Source organism: Ursus maritimus, unplaced genomic scaffold (assembly GCF_017311325.1).
Source record: "Ursus maritimus isolate PB19 unplaced genomic scaffold, ASM1731132v1 scaffold_2, whole genome shotgun sequence".
Classification (NCBI taxonomy): Eukaryota; Metazoa; Chordata; class Mammalia; order Carnivora; family Ursidae; genus Ursus; species Ursus maritimus.
This window is the reverse complement of record NW_024424452.1, coordinates 35698942-35718785: the sequence shown is the minus strand read 5'-3', so window position 1 is coordinate 35718785 and position 19844 is coordinate 35698942. Positions and strand designations below refer to the sequence as shown.

Below are 19844 nucleotides of genomic sequence, written 5' to 3'. Positions count from 1 at the left end.
ATGTGTGGGTGCTGGGGGCAGACGTGAAACATCGCCCTCTGGGAGCTCACAGCCTAATAGGAGACGGAGAGGATCTGAAATGTCAGGGTGCTGTGTGACAAAGAGTCATGCACATAATGTTAGGGAGTCATAGGGAAGGAGGGAGAAAATGAGGACAATGCCAGCACAGAGCAAAGGGGCCTAGAAATGACATGCCAGTGATGCCAGACAAAGGAGCACAGCAAGATTGGGGGTTTTCTCCTCGTGTGGATAAATTCACATGCAGATGTAGTCTGGGGCTTATGGATTATGGGAAATCAGTACTAGCCTTCATTTTCCTATCACTCGAGGGGCGGGGGGGAAAGGATGCCAAAGCACAAAGCTGCTCGTGAACTATCCAGTGCAAAAAACAAATTTCTTCAGTAGAAGAAGGGGAAACACACCTCTTCTTGGTAGCTGGTCCTATAGGATCGCTCTAGCTCCTGATCCAGGAAGTTCAAGCTGAACTGATTGATGGGTGGCTTGAAAAAATAATCTTTCATCAGGCTAAGAGAAACGAAACATGCAGTTGGTCAACACGGTACACAGCCATTGCACTTTATGCTATCAGAAGACTGCAGTCAGCTCCCCAAACACCATTCCCGAAGCATGTCACAAATTTACCGTGTCTGAGAGTCAATACATGACAGATACTGCTTGACCCCTCCTTTAGAACATACATCTGAAAAGTGCTTTGTGTTTTTAAAACACACGTTATGCTTCCTCTCCACTAAACCATGACTGTTTGCCGTTATTATAGTACACGTCATGAGCACCCTGCTTCTGGAAACATCTTCCAGTGTCCGGGGAAGAAGGAGGCAGCTCTGCTGTGCTAGGAAACCACCGCTCTGGAGGACCAGACATCCCCATACCGAGAGGACTCAGGGTGATTCCAAGGCTTCCAATGAAAACCTAACTCAGAGCCGGCTGTCCTGTCATTCAGAGTACTGACAGTAATTACTGCCATCAGAGCTGACAGGTTGTTATCACAAAACTGTTTATAGTTAGAGTAATTGGAGTGCTATTGTCACATATGCAGACTGCGTGTGAAACCTGAAAAACAACACTCAACGATTTTAATAGCAGAGACATCCAACCTCCTTTACGTGACTTTCATTCTTTTACGGTTGCAAGCAAATAGTAATATCCTTTTTATACTGCTGGAAATGTAAGAGAGTGTTAACATGATTTCAGAAGGCAAATATAGCCATGGAGTATAGTCTCTCTCCCTCACACAATAACTTCCGTAATTACATCATATGAAACAGATAAAGTCCCTCACATGTGCCTGACGCACAGGGTCCCTGCAGCCCAGTGGACTCTCTCTCTGTGACAAGTGTGCCATACCTCAACTATGCTCTCAGACTCAGAAGACAGAAAATTCCATCCCCGAATGTGGACAGCCATTTTCCCTTCTACCCAGCAATTGTGGACGGAGGGAAAACCAGCACAGCAGCCGCACGGAGGATGTGCAATGGCCACATTTAGCTAGACACCGTGCTGCTCCTCTGAAATTAATATTGGCAAGTTCCTTTTCTGGGAATGGAGATTAGCTCCTTTTGGGCCAATCCTCTCTCAGATAACAACAATAAAATCTGGACAAGATATAAAAATGACTCCTGGAATGTAGCGGAGACTGACCAAAGCAGGTGGGAAATTGAGGAGAGTCACACCTGGAGGAAGAGAACAGCACCAGCTTAATTTCCCATGTTTTACCATTTTTCTTTTTTGCCTGAAGACAGCCATTAGTCAGCACCATGTGCAGGGTGGCTAAAACTGAGATGGAAAAGCCACGGTCTCGCTGGCTTGGAAAATCAGAAAATAATGTTTGGGTGCCCACAGCTGGAAAATGAGGTTGAAAATCCAAGAGAAAGAAAAAAACCAGAGAAGGGGCATCCCCAAATTCATCATATGAGCTCTGCTCAAATCTCTGGCTGACCCTTGAAATCTGCATGTGCACAGCAGACTCCAAGCAGCCTAATTAAGGCTTAAAAAACAGTAGCAGCCACCTGTGCCAGGGGAGACAAAGTTTGTTGTCCGAGTTTCAGTAAGTTAACTGCATGCTAAAACAAACAAACAAAATATTGACACTCTTCAGAGCAATATAACAGAATCCAGAGTTCCTAAGCATGACACAAGCCAAATTTACACAACACACAAAGAAACAGGAAAATATGATCCAACTCAACAGAAGAGCAATCAATGGAGACCAATCTGAGATTACCAAGAGGGTTGTATTAGAGGGCGGGGTCACAATGTATGCAGACATATCACACGAGAAACTATAGCATAAGACGTGGGAAGAGAGTAACGCATCTACATAGCTACAGGATGTCTACATTTCAAGTGAAATGATATACGGTCGCCTGGCCAGCTCGATCAGAAGAGCATGTGAATCTGGACCTCAGGGTCGTGAGTTCAGGCCCCATGTTGGGTGCAGAGATTACTTACATAAATAAATAAATAAACTTTAAAAAATAAACTGAAATGATACAATGTAAAAAAATTCAAGGATACCTATCTGTAAGTCCTGGAGCAACCACCAAATGAAATGAAATGAAAAATAATGCAAAGAGGTATGGCTAAAAAGCCAGTAAATATATTAAAGTGGAATTAAATGGCAGAGACTTTCAGAATGATTAAAAAAGCAAGACTCCTAAGAGATACACTTCAAATATAAAGATACAGGTTGAAATTTTTTTAAAATGGAAACTGATACACCAGGCAAAGAGTAAGAATAAGAAGGCTAGAGTTACTATATTAGTATCAGATAAAATGGTTTTTAGGACAGAGTATTACCAGGGATAAAGAGGGACACTTCAAAATGACAAAAGGACCAATTCGCCAGGAATTTATAATACTCATAAATGTGTATGTACCTAAAAAAAGAGCATGAAAATACTTGAAACAAAAACTGTCAGGACTAAAAAGAAACACAGACAAATCCACAATTACAGTAAAAGAGTTTTAAATTCCTCTCCTAACACTGATAGAGCAATAGACCAAAAGTGAAGAGACAGATGATCTAATCCTGCCAACTGCCTGGACCTAACTGTGTTTATGGATCACAACATTCTACAAATGCAGACTACATTCTTTCCAAGTGCATGTGGTATGTTCATGAAGAGAGACACAAGTGAGACCATGAAACAAGTATCAATAAACGTAAAAGGACTGAAATTATATATACAGTATGTCTTTGGCTACAATGACATTAAATCAGACATTAACAATGAACATTTCCAAATACCATTCTTCACTAAAAGAAGCCAAGGCTCTTTGAACAAATGGCTGATTCCTGACTAGGGTTAGGGAAGATATAAGACAAGTCTAGCATATCCTGTTGTGCTAGAACAGGGTCCTAGAAACTGTGAAAAACAACTGATGGAGGGTGTCCTGGGTGGCTCAGTCGGTTAAGCACCCTACTCTTGGTTTTGCCTCAGGTTGTGATCTCAGGATCGTGAGATCGAGCCCCACGTCGTGCTCCCTGCTCAGCGGGGAGTCTGTTTGAGATTCTCTCTCTCCCTCGGCCCCTCTCCTGACCTCTCTCTCTAAAATAAATAAATTGAATTTTTTAAAAACATGACATGGAGTCATGTCAATGTGCTCCCCTTGCCAATGTGCAGTTGGTACTGAAGCAGGACTGACATTCTGAACCAACACAATAAAGGTTATTTCAAGCAAGAACCACGATGGAGATGAAATCTAGGGAAGTCGGCTGAGGAATGGAATATGTGCATGATCTTAAAGTATTGCTTAGTAGTCACAAGGAGAAAATAACCACAGATTGGAGAGGTCAACAACAGTTGCCTGGCTGCTCAAAATTACTCTCACTGACGGAAGACAAATGGGCACCATGTGCCTCTGGATGGGATACCTGAGAAGGACACGTCATTTCTGTGGCCAAAATTTCTAGACAAGCTGGAATATGAACCATAGATCAAATACATATCCATGTAGGATTCCTGAATTTGGTAACCATGATTATGTAAAAGAACATCTTTGTAATTTAGGAAATACAGTATTTAGGGGCAAAGGGCATGGCATATCCAATTTACCAAGAAATGGTCCAGAAAAAAAAACACACACATAAATTTCATAAAGAAAGAGAGAGAATAAAACACAGTAAAATGTTACAAATTGATAAATCAAGCAACGGATAAAATGAGAATTCTTTGTATTATTCATGCAACTTTTCTGTAAGTTTCAAATTACTTCAAAATAAAGTAAAATACTGACAATGGAGGGGCAAACACATGGGGATAAGGTGACTCAGGAAAAGGGAGAGACTCCTACCTGCAAATCTTTACTTTCATTGGGAATGGTTGACTCTTACCTGTCTTCTTTGATAACATCGACAAAATGGGCATCTGTTTTCTCCCGGATGTTCTTGAATCTCAGCGGAAGGAGAGCTGACTGGTCCAAGCTCACTCCTGCCCACCTTCCCTTTTCCTGTAAGATCTCACACAGGGAGGTCTGACTGTTGGTGAGCTTTTCCTCTTGGGGAGGGCTCAGAAGTCCATTCTGAGTTTTGGAATTCGGTGCTCCAGGAGCCTGCCTCAAGACAAGGGTGGTGGGGGGCAGACACAGGCTGCAGTGAGCATGCGACAGTGCTATTCCATCCTAACCTTGCCACGTCGGGGCCCCACTGCACACCTGACCAGCACCTTTACATCTCTGTTCTAACCTGACGCTCCACCTCTCCTCCCGTCTGCTTCTCCCCATCCCCCTATCTCGTCAGATTGCACCTCCAGGGGTTGAGGCATCCAGGAAGGTGACATCGTGGGAAGGGCCAGTGAGGAGGTGGAGAGAAGGTCAAGGAAGAGTTGAGGCTCTTGGAGCTTGCTACCACAGACTCGGCACTGCAGAGGGCCATGGGGGAAGGTCTGGGGGGCTGGGGCAGTGGAAGTGACACGAGGATCCATCTAGGGGAAGGTGGCAAGTGAAACAAGGTGGAGGATAACAGACATAGGCCTCCCTGGAGAGTCAGCCTTTATAAGCGTTCTTGGAAGGGCTCTCAGATTTGATCTTTGTTCTGCTTTCTACTGCAGTCCTGGCTCTGTCTCCAGGTGAGAATTCTTTGGCAGTGTCCTCGCTGCTGGCCCCGACCCCAAGCCTCTCTTCGCGATGCACCTTTGCTCCTGCAGAACCCTTTCTCTCTGCACATCCACACTCTACCACATGTTCCGGCACCAGAGATCTTCCCTAGCTACTATAGTCCATGTGGCTTCAAGCTTTTACTGTCCCTGAAGGGAGTCCCATCCAGCTGGCCATGTGATTACTTCACAAGGGCTAGAAGGACTCTCCATCCTGATCTTTACTGATCTATTCAAAATCATCAGGATGAGAAGGTGTGGAATGGTGTCACCTAAGAGGAGTTACTCTTAGAAATGAGAAGCCGACCAGACAGGAATGTCACCTCAGGTAGAGGCACCAGGAGAGGAACTGACAGGAATAACAGACAAGAGCTTGTTACCTTGGTGCTGTTTTTATGCTCCTCTTGACAGCCATTTTGGACCGCTCCTCCTTCTGCACCAGCTTCCGATTTGGGGGCAAACGTGATTCCGCATGAAGGACAGGTCTATAAGAAAAACATACACCATAGGAACACACCCAGAAAGCACGGCCACAACCTGTAATTCAAGTTTATTGTTGCAAGTGGCTGCCACACTGAATGGTGGTAACCAAGTGGAAGGCTTCCTGTGCCGCTCGAGCAGGAGTTAAAAACAAACTGGTGAAGTGAAAACAGAAACACGTCCACACGAAGACTGGCACATGGCTACCCAGAGCAGCGCTGTCTGTAACAGCCAAAAAGTAAAACAACTCAAATGTCCATCAATGGATGAATGGATCAACAAAATGTGGTCTATCCACAGAATGGAATATGATTCAGCCATAAAAAGGAAGGAAACACTGACACCTACTCCAACATGGATGAACCTTGCCAACACTGTCAGGTTACAGAAGCCAGACACAAAAGACCATGGGTTATATGATTCCATCGGTAGAAAATGTCCAGAAAAGGCAAATTCATAGAGATGGTGAGGAGATTAGTGGGTGCCAGGGCTGAGGGGACGAAGGAATGGGGAGTGATCTAATGGGTGTGGAGTTCCTTTATGGAAGGGTGATGGAAATGTTCCAAAACAGACTGTGGTGATGGTCGCACAATCTTGCAAGTATACTAAAACCACCAAACTGTATACTATAAAACGGTAAATTTTATGGTAACGTGGATTATATCTCAATAAAGCTGTTATTAAGCCCACCAACCAGCCAATAGCCTACACGAGTTCTTGAGCTCTGTGTGATGGTGAGTTCTTCATGTAAAACAGGCAGGAAAGTCAGAGGGACATGCTTACAGACCTAGGAGTTCTCAGAAGCCTGAGCAATTAACTGATCTAGAAAAGAGAAGTCTAGGCTTAATACCAACAGGTAGAGCAGAAAGGGCCAGGCTTTGCTTCTCACAACCAGTGTGTGGAGATGCCCCTTTCAAATCACTCACCTGCGTCCTCTCACCTATAAAAGAAGGTGCTGACACAGCTCTTGCAGATGTGTGGTGAGAACTAAGTGAAGACGTGTGTAGATAGTCTAGCCTTGCTCCTGGCACTCAGTGAGTCCTCAATCAATTTACTATCGATGGGACCCTGTAAACCGGAGCCACCACCAAGACAGCAACTAAGAGCTTCCAGTGGAGAAGACGAATGGCAGCAGAACAGATTTAGAGGGACTCTGACAATTTCTAGCAAAATAAGCACTGTGGCACACTGGAATACATTACAGAAGGCTAGGCACTATTTTAGAAATTTAAAGTAAATATCACTTAGTACCCACAGGAAAGGGTATGAGCTACATCACAACCTAAGTGAGATTTCAGGCCTCGGCTGTGTTAAATAAAAGAAATAAAGATTCTAAAGAGTTGTGTCATCTGGAAATCTGATGCAATGCGCAAGTTTGAACATTCATATTCGTTCGAAAAATGAAAATATATACGGCAAAGCAGCAGGCCAAGTCATTAACTAACATACCTGAGTAAACAGCAGTACCAAGGTAAAACAGGCCTATAGCTCTTTAAACACTGACATTATTAACAGGAGCAGAATGTTCTAATTGTCAGTAATATAATATATAAATTTATTTTAATGCACCTTGGTAATGACTGAATTAAACTTCAAAACATGTCACTAATGGGGCCACTGATCTTCTCAAATGAAAGAACAAAATCCAACACTATGCCCCTGGAGCGGCCCTCCCAGCCCCTTCGGGAGGGGTGAAGTCACCACCCACCAGTGACAAGCCAAGCAAGACTCCTGAAGGGCTCCCTAGCAGGGGGTGGGAGTGAATGGCTCTGGTGGTGGCGGTGGTGGCAGGCTGCCCCTCTGGTGCAACAACGGCCTTTGCAAGGGCCACCTGGTGGTCCAGGGGGAGCCGTGGGCATGGCATAGTGCCTCAGACAGTCCCACAGACTCTAGCCTGAGTCATACCCTTAGGGTCTGGGGCTTTCCCCAATCTTGAGCAGACACGACAAAATAGTAATAGTTATTTCTCTGGCCAGTTTTTACACTTGAAGACTAGAGAAGTAGTGTGACAACACTAGTTCTACTAAGTTCCTGGAAGTTAACTCCAGTGATTACTGGTAGTGTAGCACAGGGATCAGAGGCACTGGTTTTGAAATCAAGTGTCATGGACCAAATCCTGGTTGAACACTGACTAGCGTAGGGAGATCTCTGAGCCTCAGTTTCTCCTTTCCACAACGGGGCTGTGTCTCCCACGACCGACGTCATGGAAGAGTGGGCAAGGACAAGGAAGCCGCATCCCGCCCCCGTGGCAGGACTGTGACTGACTGGGGATGTCTGGCAGGGGGGAAGGTTGCACGAGCAGACGCACAGGTATTTACCACCCTGGGCTCTGACTGAGGTGCTAGTGGGTACTCAACACATGTTGGTCCTTAACAGTAAAACTTCCGGTTATGAAGACAACGCAGCTGTAATTTGATGTGCTTATCACAGACAGGACAGCCATCCTTGGTATCTCTTGGTCTCGGTTTGTTCCTAAGTACTTTTCTCTCCTCAAGCACACCACGTGTACTTTAAAAATAGACTGCTTCTTAGGAACCCGCCATACACGCTGGCTTTACACATACAAGATGTTTTATGCACTTAGAGCAACAAATATGCAACAGAGACTAGCAAACCCACTGGACAGCAGAGGGCACACACCATCTGCGAAGGACTCCCTGCACACGCACCGAAGGCACACAACTTCAGCACGGTACCCTCTCTCCGGAAGCTGACTGCAAAAGGGCTGGAAGGCCTGTGGAGACCGGGAGTGTCCATGGGGACTGGGCTGATCTCCAGGAGCCTGTGACCATGGTCTTCACAACTGGGCAACCCAAGTCCACATCCCTTTGACACAGAGAGGCTATGCGGCCTGTACCTGGCCGTGATAAAATGGTCTAATACGGAAGTAAGGTCTGGTAGACGGTCCACAAAAGAACCTCAGGGAACAAAGGAACAGACATAATGTTCATAAATGGCCTCAGAGACTGTCCTCAGGGAGGCTCAGGGGCTTGTCAGAGTCACATGTCAAGCAGCAAAGAGCAGGCACTGCGGCTGGGACTCCCCTGAATAGCGCTCATGACTCCCTCTGCACCCCCCGAGCAGTTTCATCCAGGGAATGGGGACTCCAGGCTGGCCCGTAGCAAAGCAGCCCCAGGAACTGACAGCATATGGGGTCAGAAGATCATTTCATTGTGCTTTCAAACTGTGGCTTTTTGTCCTTCTATTTCTTCCTCATCTACTTTGCTTTGGGGGGGAAATTTCATTGATTAAATCTTTAAAAAAATGAAACAAAAAAATCTTAGAGAAGCCCACCTGCCCTGATGGAGACATCCTCACATCTTGACATTCCCTTCTGATGTGTGGCGAGCGTCCCTTCTGCACCAGGAAGATCCCACCGGGCAACAGAGGGTGGCTCTGTGTCCCCTCTCTACTACCCACAAAAACTTTAACTATTTCCCAGCTTCATTTTCGTCTGAGTTAAAACATGTCACAAACTGGTTTTTGCCAAGCACACAGATACCTCTGTGAAATGTTTCCCCACCCATTAAATGTCTGCCTCTCCTCCTGCTGAGAAGCCCTCACTGGGAAGAGCATTTTGGCCTTTATGTGGGGTACCTTACCATCTTGGGAGGCATCCCCAATGCATCAGATAAAGTCAACAATGACGGCAGCTGCTGTGATGGAGAATCACCTGTGTGCTGAGGACATACCTGTGAACAGTAATCAGGGCCTCATCCGTGCAGTGTCCGTGGTCTCGTGTGCCTGATCTCAGTTAATCCTCATAACACACCACGATGCCTCTCGGAGGACACAAAGGTTCGTCAGCGGTAGGAGTTGGCTTGCAGGCCCTTGGTCCCTGACCACCATGCAGCCTCTCTCTGGCGTCCCTTCCTAACGCAGGAGGACCCAGGGGTAATCCTGGCACTATGACCTCCTGGGCCTCATTCCCCTGAAGTTACCCAAGCAGTTATGACCACCTCCTGGTCCTTCTAAGTGGTGCTACTGGCATGCTGGCACCAAGGGAAGCTTTATTAAGACCAGCTAAGGTCCCCAAAACAGAGGACTCTATGGGCTAAGAAGTGTGCTGGCTGTTGCCTGGGAAACCCGAGATCCCTTGGAGAACACCCAAGAGCAAACTCTGCATTTTCCCAGATGATCTCTGCTCCTTCCCCCAACGAAGACGTGGGCTTTGGAGGGGGTATGATAACTATTTCTCTAACACAACTGAGCACATTTGCATTTGTTTTTAACACATTTCAATACACACATTCGGAATATATGGCATAGAGTTATAAAATAGGTTTTTCTTCAAGGCTATTTCTCTTCACAAGATAAATCATTTCTAAGCCAACAGCTGTCCTTTTTCATAACTGTCAAGGAAGAGAGCAGGGAAACCTCTTTTCTGAGAAATGAAGAGGAAACATCAGAAAAGCCCTGGCTTTGCCTGTTTAGTCTGCTGAGCATGACTATTTGGTAAGCTGTCTTATGACCAAGAGAAGCAACCCTTGCTCCCAAACTCAAAACTCAGGCTGAATGTGGCAGACAGGAACGTGCAACAGTAACAACAAACAGACCTACTGAGACCCACCCGAGGTTCTCAGCTCTCTGCCGGCAGTCCTCATAAGCCCCCAGGAAGCACACGCTATGATTCACTCCGTTCCACACAGAGGAAACTGAGGCAGAGAACAGAAAGGTCTTGCCCAGAGTCTCAGTCAGAGAGTGACAGAGGGGAGCTTAAGCCCAGGCAGCTGAACCCTGGACCCCATCCGTGCATGGGACATCTCGGAGGGAGCAGGAACTGCCTGCACCGTGGGGCCTCAGTCAGCCTGGCCTCTGCTGCCCTCCGGGGGCGGGGGCGGGGGTGTGACACTGCTTAAGCTAGTGCGTTAGCATAGGCATGAACACTTCCAAGATGATTTCTGCAATCAAAATACTAGAGAAAAGGAGAAGCAGAAATTGTTACAGAAAAAGAAAGGCATCCCAGAAGCTTTAAGAATAGAAAATGCACAATCTAAGAATACAGGAGGCAAATAACAACAAAATAAAACAAAAAACTCGTAAAAATCAGACCCAAGATCTCAGAGTCATGGAGTGTAGAGTCACAAAACCCTGCTCAGACTCCTGAACCCTAAACAACCACCGAGTCTCATAACTGAGGCTGATAAGTTGAGCAGATCATTCCTGTGCTGTGGAAATATTCCATCAGGAAGTCAAAATAAGAAAACATTGGGTAGGGGCGCCTGGGTGGCGCAGCGGTTGGGTGCCTGCCTTCGGCTCGGGGCGTGATCCCGGCGTTCTGGGATCGAGCCCCACATCGGGCTCCTCTGCTATGAGCCTGCTTCTTCCTCTCCCACTCCCCCTGCTTGACTCCCCCTGCTTGTGTTCCCTCTCTCGCTGGCTGTCTCTATCTCTGTCAAATAAATAAATAAAATCTTAAAAAAAAAAAAAAAAGAAAGAAAACATTGGGTATTTTGGGAAATTTCGTTAACGTGTAATACTTCACTACCTGATGATGCTGGACATATCTTCTCATGTCAATTCATACGTAATATATCATAGAAACACAATGTCACACACTTACGTTTGTATTATATATGATTAACATAACATAAATACATTAAAATAGTTAATACATACGTATTAGACATTTAAACTGTGAAACAGCTTAGACTTATGGAGAGCGGGAAAGACAGTTCAGAGAGCTGCCACGTGTCCTTCTCCGGCATTACCGAACGTCAGCATCTCTCGGCAACCATGGCACGGCCATCGAGACTATGGCGTGAGCGTTGGCACAGTACTACTAACTACGCTCACATTTCCCAGCTTTTCCCCAAACCGCCTTTTTCTGTACCGGGATCCCACACTGCATTTAGGGTGTCCTTGTCTCCTCCAGCCTGTGGCAGGTTTTCAGTCTTATCTCGTCTTTGATGACTTGTCACTGTTGCAATGTCCTGGTCAGGCGTCAGGTGTTTTGTAGACGGGCCTTGGATCTGCACTCGTCTGATGCTTTCTCGTGAGTTGGACGAGGTTTAGGATTTGGGAGAAGGACCCCACAAAGGTGACGTGCCCTTGTCAGCACATCACATGATGGAGATGGGGGCACGTACACAACACTGCGAGTCTTATTAATTGTGATGCCAGCCTTCATCATTCAGTGAGACAGGGCCTGCCAGGTTTTCCACTGTGGAGTTACTATTCTTCTCTTTGTAATCAGCAAGTATCCTGGGGGGGGGGTCCTTGGAGGCTGTGCAAATATCCTGTTTCTCCTTAAACTTTTACCCACTAATTCTAGAACTCACTGAGGGACCCTGCCTGCAGCAAATACTACTGAGGTCCTCTAGTGTTGGTTCTCTCTCTCCCTCACTCCTTCTACCTCCATCAGCTGGAACTCTTCCGTAAGGTGTTGACTTCCATGGACAGGTTTTCTCCTACCTGAAGGAAACACACATGACTGGAACTATAGATAAAACCTGAAAGTCTTTTTTAAAAAAGCTTACTTTATGTTCACATTTCAGCCAGCAATCAGACTATCTATTTTATAACAGCTTTATCAAGACAATTCACATACCACACAATTAACCCATCTAGAGAGTATATAATTCTGTGGCTTTTAGTGTATTCACAGAATTATGCAACCATCACCACTACCAATTTGACCACCATTTATAAGAAATACTTATTTAATGTCTAAATGATAGATAGATAGATAGATAGATAGATAGATAGATAGATAGATAGACAGATATCTACTACCTTTTCTATTTCTGAAATGAACTAAAAGGCCAGCTGCCTCCTCACACTGAGCCCACGGAGCCTACTCATAGTGATTTTACATACAAGTAACAGGGAGATAAAAGAAGTGACCATTTATTTAGAGTCATTAAAAAAGTCATAGGGACTGCCATAGAAGGATAGTCCCTGGGGCTACCAACCTCAAAGGGAAAGTATTACCCTTTTGAAAAGAGAAGAGATCCTCCCTGAATTGCCCCCATGTGGGCAAATCCACATCATTAGCCTCATTACTAACAGTAAACGTGTAGAAATGCTCTATGAGCGCACAGCCCCAGGGTTCTGAATAATAGATTAAGGTTAAATTCACAAAGAATAGCTGAGCAGGTGTGTTTCCAATGAGGTCCTTTAGAGATGAACTAAGATGCTTTCACGGCTCACAAAGTTCACTGGCTAGGACTGATGTGATTAAAAAAAAAAAAATCCACATCTTTGGTTTTCGTTTCTTTGTTCTTCTCGAAGATGCTAGACAAGCTATGTTTATTGGCACACGTAGTCTCAATCTGTCCATCACGCACAATGCTCCTGGAAAAGGAGCCGCAGACATCCACTGCAGAGCTGGGGACACACTGAACAGGCCAAGGTGCTCATGCTCCGATGTCACATTTGTGACGTGGTTACATCCCCTACAGCGAAAACTGAAGAACCTCCCTCACATCAGAATAAACAGAGAAAGCAAGACCTTCCTGAGAGAGTCAGTGATTCCTTGTTGACAAATCAAAGCAGTGTCAGTCTCCTCCTGCCCTTCTTCACTCCTACGATGGTCATTGTCCATTTCTCCACGTGGAGTGAATACACACGTGTCTGGTTTTAACTGAGCTTCTACTCCAAACCTAACATTCATGGGCATTACTTCAGCTAATCTTCACAGCAAACCTGGGAGATACTCATCACTGTCTCACTATGGCCAAGAGAAACTAAGTGACTTGCTCACAGTCCCAAAGCCAAGGCTTCGAGAAGGATCTTTGATTTTAAGTCCTGGCCCTTTCTACAGTAGTACTCCTCTCCCCCCATTATGCTATCCAGGGCCTTCCTGATGAGAAACTCTCACTACCAGTCACTCTACAAGCCAAGGCTTGGGTGTGGGAAGGGGTCCCTCTGACCTACGACCTCAGGGCCAAACCCTTTGGCCTTTGACATCACTACTAGGTCATCACAGCTCTCAGACTATTTAATGAAGTATTAGGTAAAAATCCTCCAGCTATGAACTGGGAGACAACTCACATAGGACACGTGCACTAGGAGTGGAAAACAAATGCTTCATTGACATTACCTGCTTCTATTCAGTTCTGCCTGGGCTTCCGAACTCAGTCCTTCTTGGCCTAGTTCTGCAGAGCTACGAGTTCTCTGTGTATCATTCAAGAATAAAAAACTTAAACCAAAAGAAAGTTATAATTATCTACCACATGCCAGGCTGTACACTTGGGAAAAACTTAAGTTATTTCACACATGGGTTCTACCCACATTCAAAGAGCTCATAGGAAGCTGTGTAAGAGACAAGTACAGGTATATGTTACAGCTGAACGGACCGAGGATGTGGAGATGGGGAGACAGCACTGTTAGCTGGAGGAGTCACAGGAAACTCCAATGATACTGAAGAGGGCAAGGAAGAGCAGCTCAGAGGAAAAGGGACAGTGAGGTGCCCTGCAGGTGACAGGAACAACAGGACCAAGGCACGCATGCAATCACCTGAGGAATATTCACTCAATACCTTTCCCTAATTTCTTGGTTCCTGCATGAAACTCCTTCCACCACACAATCATTCCGCCATAAGGTGTGGCTCGAAGAACGAAGTCTGTGGTCACAGAAGCACGAGGAGACCGCCGCCACATCCCTCTCTGGAGGCCTAACGTGTGCAGTAGCACACAAAAGGCTCCAAGACGTCCTGGAGCACAGAGCCCTCTCTGCAGCATGTAGCCAGGAACTGTGCAGGTTTCCTTGACCAAAGAATGCTTTTTCCATACTTACCCCCTATTCCCAACCTGAGAACCTACTACTCAAGGGAATGTACTTTCAAGGGAAACACTGCCTGACACAGGCCCCTTCCGCGAGCCAGGGCTTCCTGTGCTGGGCAGGGAGATGCGGGGTCAGTGACAGAAATCCACTCGGGAGCTACGTCTCGCTGGACAAGGGGGCAGCAGCCACAAAGGAAAGAAGCTCATTCACAGGGAGAATCAACGGACCCTGGCAAAGGATTAGGAGAAACTGGTCGGCGCTTCTAGCTACACAGAAAAACTAAACATAGTGTGGACAACAGAAGGCGACAAACCAACTACATGTGGGAGATCCTGACAAGTGCACAGGATAAATCCACCCCAAGAACTTATAAGCAAGCAGCTAGTATATTTTCTGTTGTGTGAAAACTCTTACTCAAAAGAAAGACTTATGTCAGATTAGAATGTATATAATCCTTGAAGCAGACCTCAGTTTTCTGTCTTTCAGGCTCAACGACAGCTCCTAACAACTCACTCAGTTTCCCTGCGCTTACTATTTGCAAGGCACTCACAGAGGCCTGCTCTCACCTGACCCCACGAACTAAAAGCAGAGGGGCCAGACTGTGCACGACTTCCCCTGAGCGGCAAAGCCTGAGTAGAGACTGCGCTGTCTATCTCTCCATGCTCCTTCCACTCCAACCGCAGGGGCAGTCCTCATCTCAGATGTCCTCACATGAAAATACCTCAGAAATTGTACTTCAAGATCCAGCTGGTCCTTCCCTCCTGGAAGGGGCACAAAGATCTTTTTTTCCCCCCTAAAATTCCTTCTGGCAGACACAGTTAACTTAATAGATCACAAGATTTTCAGAAAACTTCCAATGATTATTTGGAAAATTTATAAATGACAAAAGAATATGCTAAATAGTTTTTGTTTATCCAGATTTTTAAAATAAAGATAAATTTATTTATAGCTATAACTCCAACACTGTCAGTATACATATAACTAGAACAAGAAATGTCCTTTTGGGATAAGAGAAAACCTTTTAAGGTCAATTTAGCATCAAATCGCTGTCACTAAAATTGGAAGTTATGGGCTATGCATAGAAATACACATACACGTAATCTTACATGGCAGGCAAACACAACACATCATTTATTTTTGGATTTGAGCTCTGTTTCTCTAGTTAAATACAGCTCAGTTTGAAGCCTGGAGGAAATAATTTCTCTCTAAATAATGAAGCTGTATTTGGAAAACTACGTTTTCAACTTCTCCCCCTACAACTGTTCCTGCCCACGCTCAGGGACAGCCTGTGAGCCGAGAGCTCCTCTTCCTGACTGCTGCAAAACATCGCCCCGAGCAAAGAGGCTGTCCTGACAGTGTGCAGACAGTAAGGAAATTTTAGACACGTTAGCAGTCACACGTGTGCCAGAGGACATGGGAAAGGACCTTGTCTAGTGCCCTACCTCAGGGATTCTCAAGTAGAGGGGATTTTACCCTCTCTCACCCGTCAGGGGTCACTGGGCAATGTCTGGAGGCATTCTTGGTCACCATAACGGGAGGAGGGGGGGTGCTCCTCGCATCTGGTGGGTGGAGGCCAGGGATGCCGCTTGACATCCCACAGTGCACAGGCCGGCCCCCAGCACAAACAGTTACCTGGCCCAAAACGTTCCTGGTGCTGAGGCTGAAAAACCCTGCACTAAATTAACAAAGCACATGACAAAAATGATACACAAGTGCTGTTAGAAAACCTGAGCATGAGAATTACAGAAAGCAACTGGTTGACAGGGACGCTGGATTCTGGCGGAGGGAAGTGACCTGGATGCCCACGTTATGATCCTGTTGAACTTAAACACCAGCAGAGCTGGCTTTCAAAGCTGTGAATGAATGTGGATAAACAGGAACATACTGGATTAAAGCCGTAACAACAGGCCATCATCCAGACCAACATATCATTTGATTATTTGAGAGCATAACACAATGAAGGGGGAACTGCTATGAGTGCCTCTCCTTTCTTTCTTTCTTTCTTTCTTTCTTTCTTTCTTTCTTTCTTTCTTTCTCTCTCTCTCTCTCTCTCTCTCTCTCTTTCTTTCTTTCTTTTTTTCCACATGGAAACAGCAAATATTTCAAGAGTAAAAACAAACAAGAGATGCCAGTGGGGGAAATGAAATCACATGTGAAAACTGAGGAGCAGCTCAAACACTGGCATGGTTTCGTATGCCCACGGCCCACCATGTTAATCCTGTGGTAGTTTATGATGACAGAAACGGGTACGTGTAGACAGCCACCAAGAGGTCTCTGCCCCCACAATGAAATACTGTAACGTTCCTGGCAGGCCCACACTCTGTCAGTGAGCTACACCACAAGACTCACCCACGCCAACAAAATTTAAAATAATCGTGAGACATTGGATTTCAAGAGACGTAGGAGACTTAAGAAAATGGTCTCTGAAATAAGATACCAACTAGTTCGCCAAGTAAGTTGCGAGAAGAATCACCTTTACTATCACTTATCATTGGCTTTCAGAGATCCCAAAAGACAGCATAGGTCTCAGAAAAAGAAAACAACAGCTCAAGTGAGAAGCACAGTGATGCAATGTGGAAAGAAAATGGAGGTGTGTAATATGTCAAAAAAGCAAAGATATTAAAAAATGCAAAATGCTGGTAACTACATACTAAATTTAAAAATCGCAAAAACTGAAGTGAAGGGCATTCCAAGTCGTCTGCCATAGACCCAAAGGCTGCTTATTATTTCACATGTTCTACTGCAGAATTAATATAAAATTGTAAAAGTAGAAAAAAAAAACTAACCTTAAGGTTATCAAAGGTTTTGACAGTCTGCGCCAAGTCACTGACACTCCCTGGCGATGCTGTCCCCTGTCTCCTAGGACCTGAGGACACCCGTGAGCCGTCAATGACCTCAAAGCCAGAAAGCAAGGCCTCTGAGCAGCTGCAATGAGACTCCTTCGCTCTCTGACCCGCTATCAGGTATGTCTTCAAACCTATGGATAAAAATTACAATCAGCACAGATGGAAACCACCGTTGGTTGAAACGCAGCTCGATCTTGCACTCTATGCAGAACATGCTCCTGAAAAGTGGAGAGTAAAGTGAAAATATGAATGTCAAATTTAACTACTGATTTCTATGATCTTTTCAGAGACGTGCAGATTTCAGGGAGAATGTTTGCTTCCGAGACACACCATTTATTTATATCATGTTTTGTTTGAACTTTGGCTGCACGTTTTACCTTGGGGGGCTGAAATGAGCATTAAAAAGTTCCTCCATGCAAGGGCCACATGACTGCTTTGTGCCGGTAGCTGAGCAGACACTGATTTTTGACCCTAGACATTCCTGGGTTTATTTTGTTTGGTCGGTCTATATATAAGGGTGATCGAGAATATGGACTGCATTACCTATGTCATTATTGCAAAACTGCCACAAAAAATGAGACCGTAATGTGCACCAACGGGAGTAATTAAAACCTCCCTTGATTCAGATGATCGAGTATCAGTTTTCCGTTGGATCAAACATTCACAGCAAGAACATGCAGCTTTTGTCAAGCTGTAGTCTACGAGAATTTTATTCTCTCAAAAATCCTCATTAAAAAAGGGAGGGGCACCTGGGTAGCTCAGTCTGTTAAGCATCTTACTCTTGGTTTCAGCTCAGGTCGTGATCTCAGGGTCCTGAGGTTGAGCCCTGAGTGGGGCTCCACACTCAGCTGGGAGTCTGCTTGTCCCTCTCCCTCTGCTCCTCCCCCCCCCCTTTTCCATAAATAAAAGATCTTTAAAAAAAAAAAAGTTAGTTAAATGGACAATTAACTGGCATCTTTACAATTCTCATTAAAGGCTGAAATAACACACTAAAGTGGGCCACACTGTTAGGTGGCTCTCACAGGCAGGCAGGTCCCTGCTCCGGGTCTTTGGAAGAACTATCTGCTGGGAAAACACTAAGAAGCAGCTTTTCCAGACAGAACTCAAGCAATTTCTGAAAAGGAAGCAAATCTTATTTAAATGAATCCATTGTTAGTCCCTACTGAAATTAAACCACGCTGAAAATCTGTTGAGGGGAGTGGCAACATAATTTGTTCAAATAAACGTTTGTTTTAGGGCTGGGGTCCGCTATACCTGGAGAATAGACTCAAACAAAACAAAGTCCCTGTCTTGGAGAGTTGAAGCCTCAGGAGAAGGTGGTGATGAAAAGGCATTATGGAAACATTTCAGGTGAGGAGTCTACACTCCTAGACGCACATGGGTGCTCACGTTCAGGACATTTTAATAAATGCTTTAAAAGTAATTACCTAAAGAGGAGGGGGGCCTGGCTGGCTTAGTCGGTAGAGCATGCGACTCTTGATCTCGGGATCATGAGTTCGAGCCCCACGTTGTGGATAGAGATTACTCTAAAAAATTAGTTAAACAACCTAGGGGGATTACTTAATTATCCTTCATCATATTATAGTTACGCCACCATTTCTGCATTCAATCTCTCCTCATCTCCCTTTTTCCTCATAAAAATACTATATGGTATGTGTTTTTAAGTCACCTAGAGAGATCTTAGAGCACAGCCAAATCACAGGTGGAAATTGAAAGACTTAGATAAATAACTTCGGACAGTAACTCACCCCAAAGGAGATCATGAAATACTCAGTCTTAACTAAGGTCCAGAACTTCCACATTTTTTTTCTCCAACAAAAATACACAATGTACAAGGTCTTTCACAGTCACAACTAAGTCCACGTATCAACTTGAAATGGACACATAAACTGGAATATGACAGAGGAGCAAAAGCACCTTTGTGTGAACTCCTCAGACTCCATCACAGAAGACATTGAACTCACTTGCCGTCTTGCCTTGGGAGGGTCAAAGAATGCAACCTCTGTGGGCTAATCAGAGAAAAGTCCTATTTCTTACCTATCTTGTAGTCTCCATGCTGGTAGACTTACTTCTGGTCAGAGAAGTGCTTGGTAAGGCCTGTTCCCTAGAGCTGCTCTAATGGGCTCTCCCCTGACAGCACAACAGACAGCCTATAAGTCTCCCGGCAGCGGGTGGGGAAGGCCCAGGCCAGCACACCGTGCTGCTGCAGAGGCCGCCCAGGGGACCAGAAGGAGGGAGGAGGGAGGCAGTGAGGAGCTACTGCTGCAGGGACAGGTTTTCATTATGTCTGTAGCTGGCCCTGACCCCAGAAGACAGTTTCCTGCACGATGCTGGTAGCTCCCCTGCCCGAGGCTGCTGCTCCCTGTGGGTGAGGACTTCCCGGGGAAGGCAAAGCCAGGGCAGCCAGAGAGGCCCTGCTCCCGGAAGTCCTTGGTCAGGTAACTGCTTATGCCCCCCACCATGCAGCTCCACACATGCCCAGGAAGTGAAGGAGGCCTTTCCTGGAGGTGTGACAACCAAAGCAGAGAAAAGGCTGAGCCAGCAGACAGAAGAGCTACAGACTGAGCCCAACAGATATACGCATGAAGCTGAAGCTAGTCTTCCAAGTAGAGGCGTGCCCTCCACCAGGGGACGTGAGCGACAGCGGCCTAGCTCTGCAGTCACGAACTCTGACGCT

At 45.5% G+C, this 19844-nt stretch overlaps 1 protein-coding gene across 1 annotated transcript in view; it reads right to left on the bottom strand.

The window, feature by feature from the left end:
• The window catches only part of ADCY9 (adenylate cyclase 9), a 122539-nt gene that overhangs the window by 18261 nt on the left and 84434 nt on the right, over positions 1 to 19844 (bottom strand). The window contains exons 2-5 of the mRNA XM_008696832.2: positions 17108 to 17298; positions 5495 to 5599; positions 4355 to 4572; positions 423 to 525 (exon numbers count right to left, since the gene is read on the bottom strand). Of these exons, the coding sequence (XP_008695054.1) occupies positions 423 to 525; positions 4355 to 4572; positions 5495 to 5599; positions 17108 to 17298 (617 nt within the window). The remainder of the gene's footprint in view (positions 1 to 422; positions 526 to 4354; positions 4573 to 5494; positions 5600 to 17107; positions 17299 to 19844) is intronic.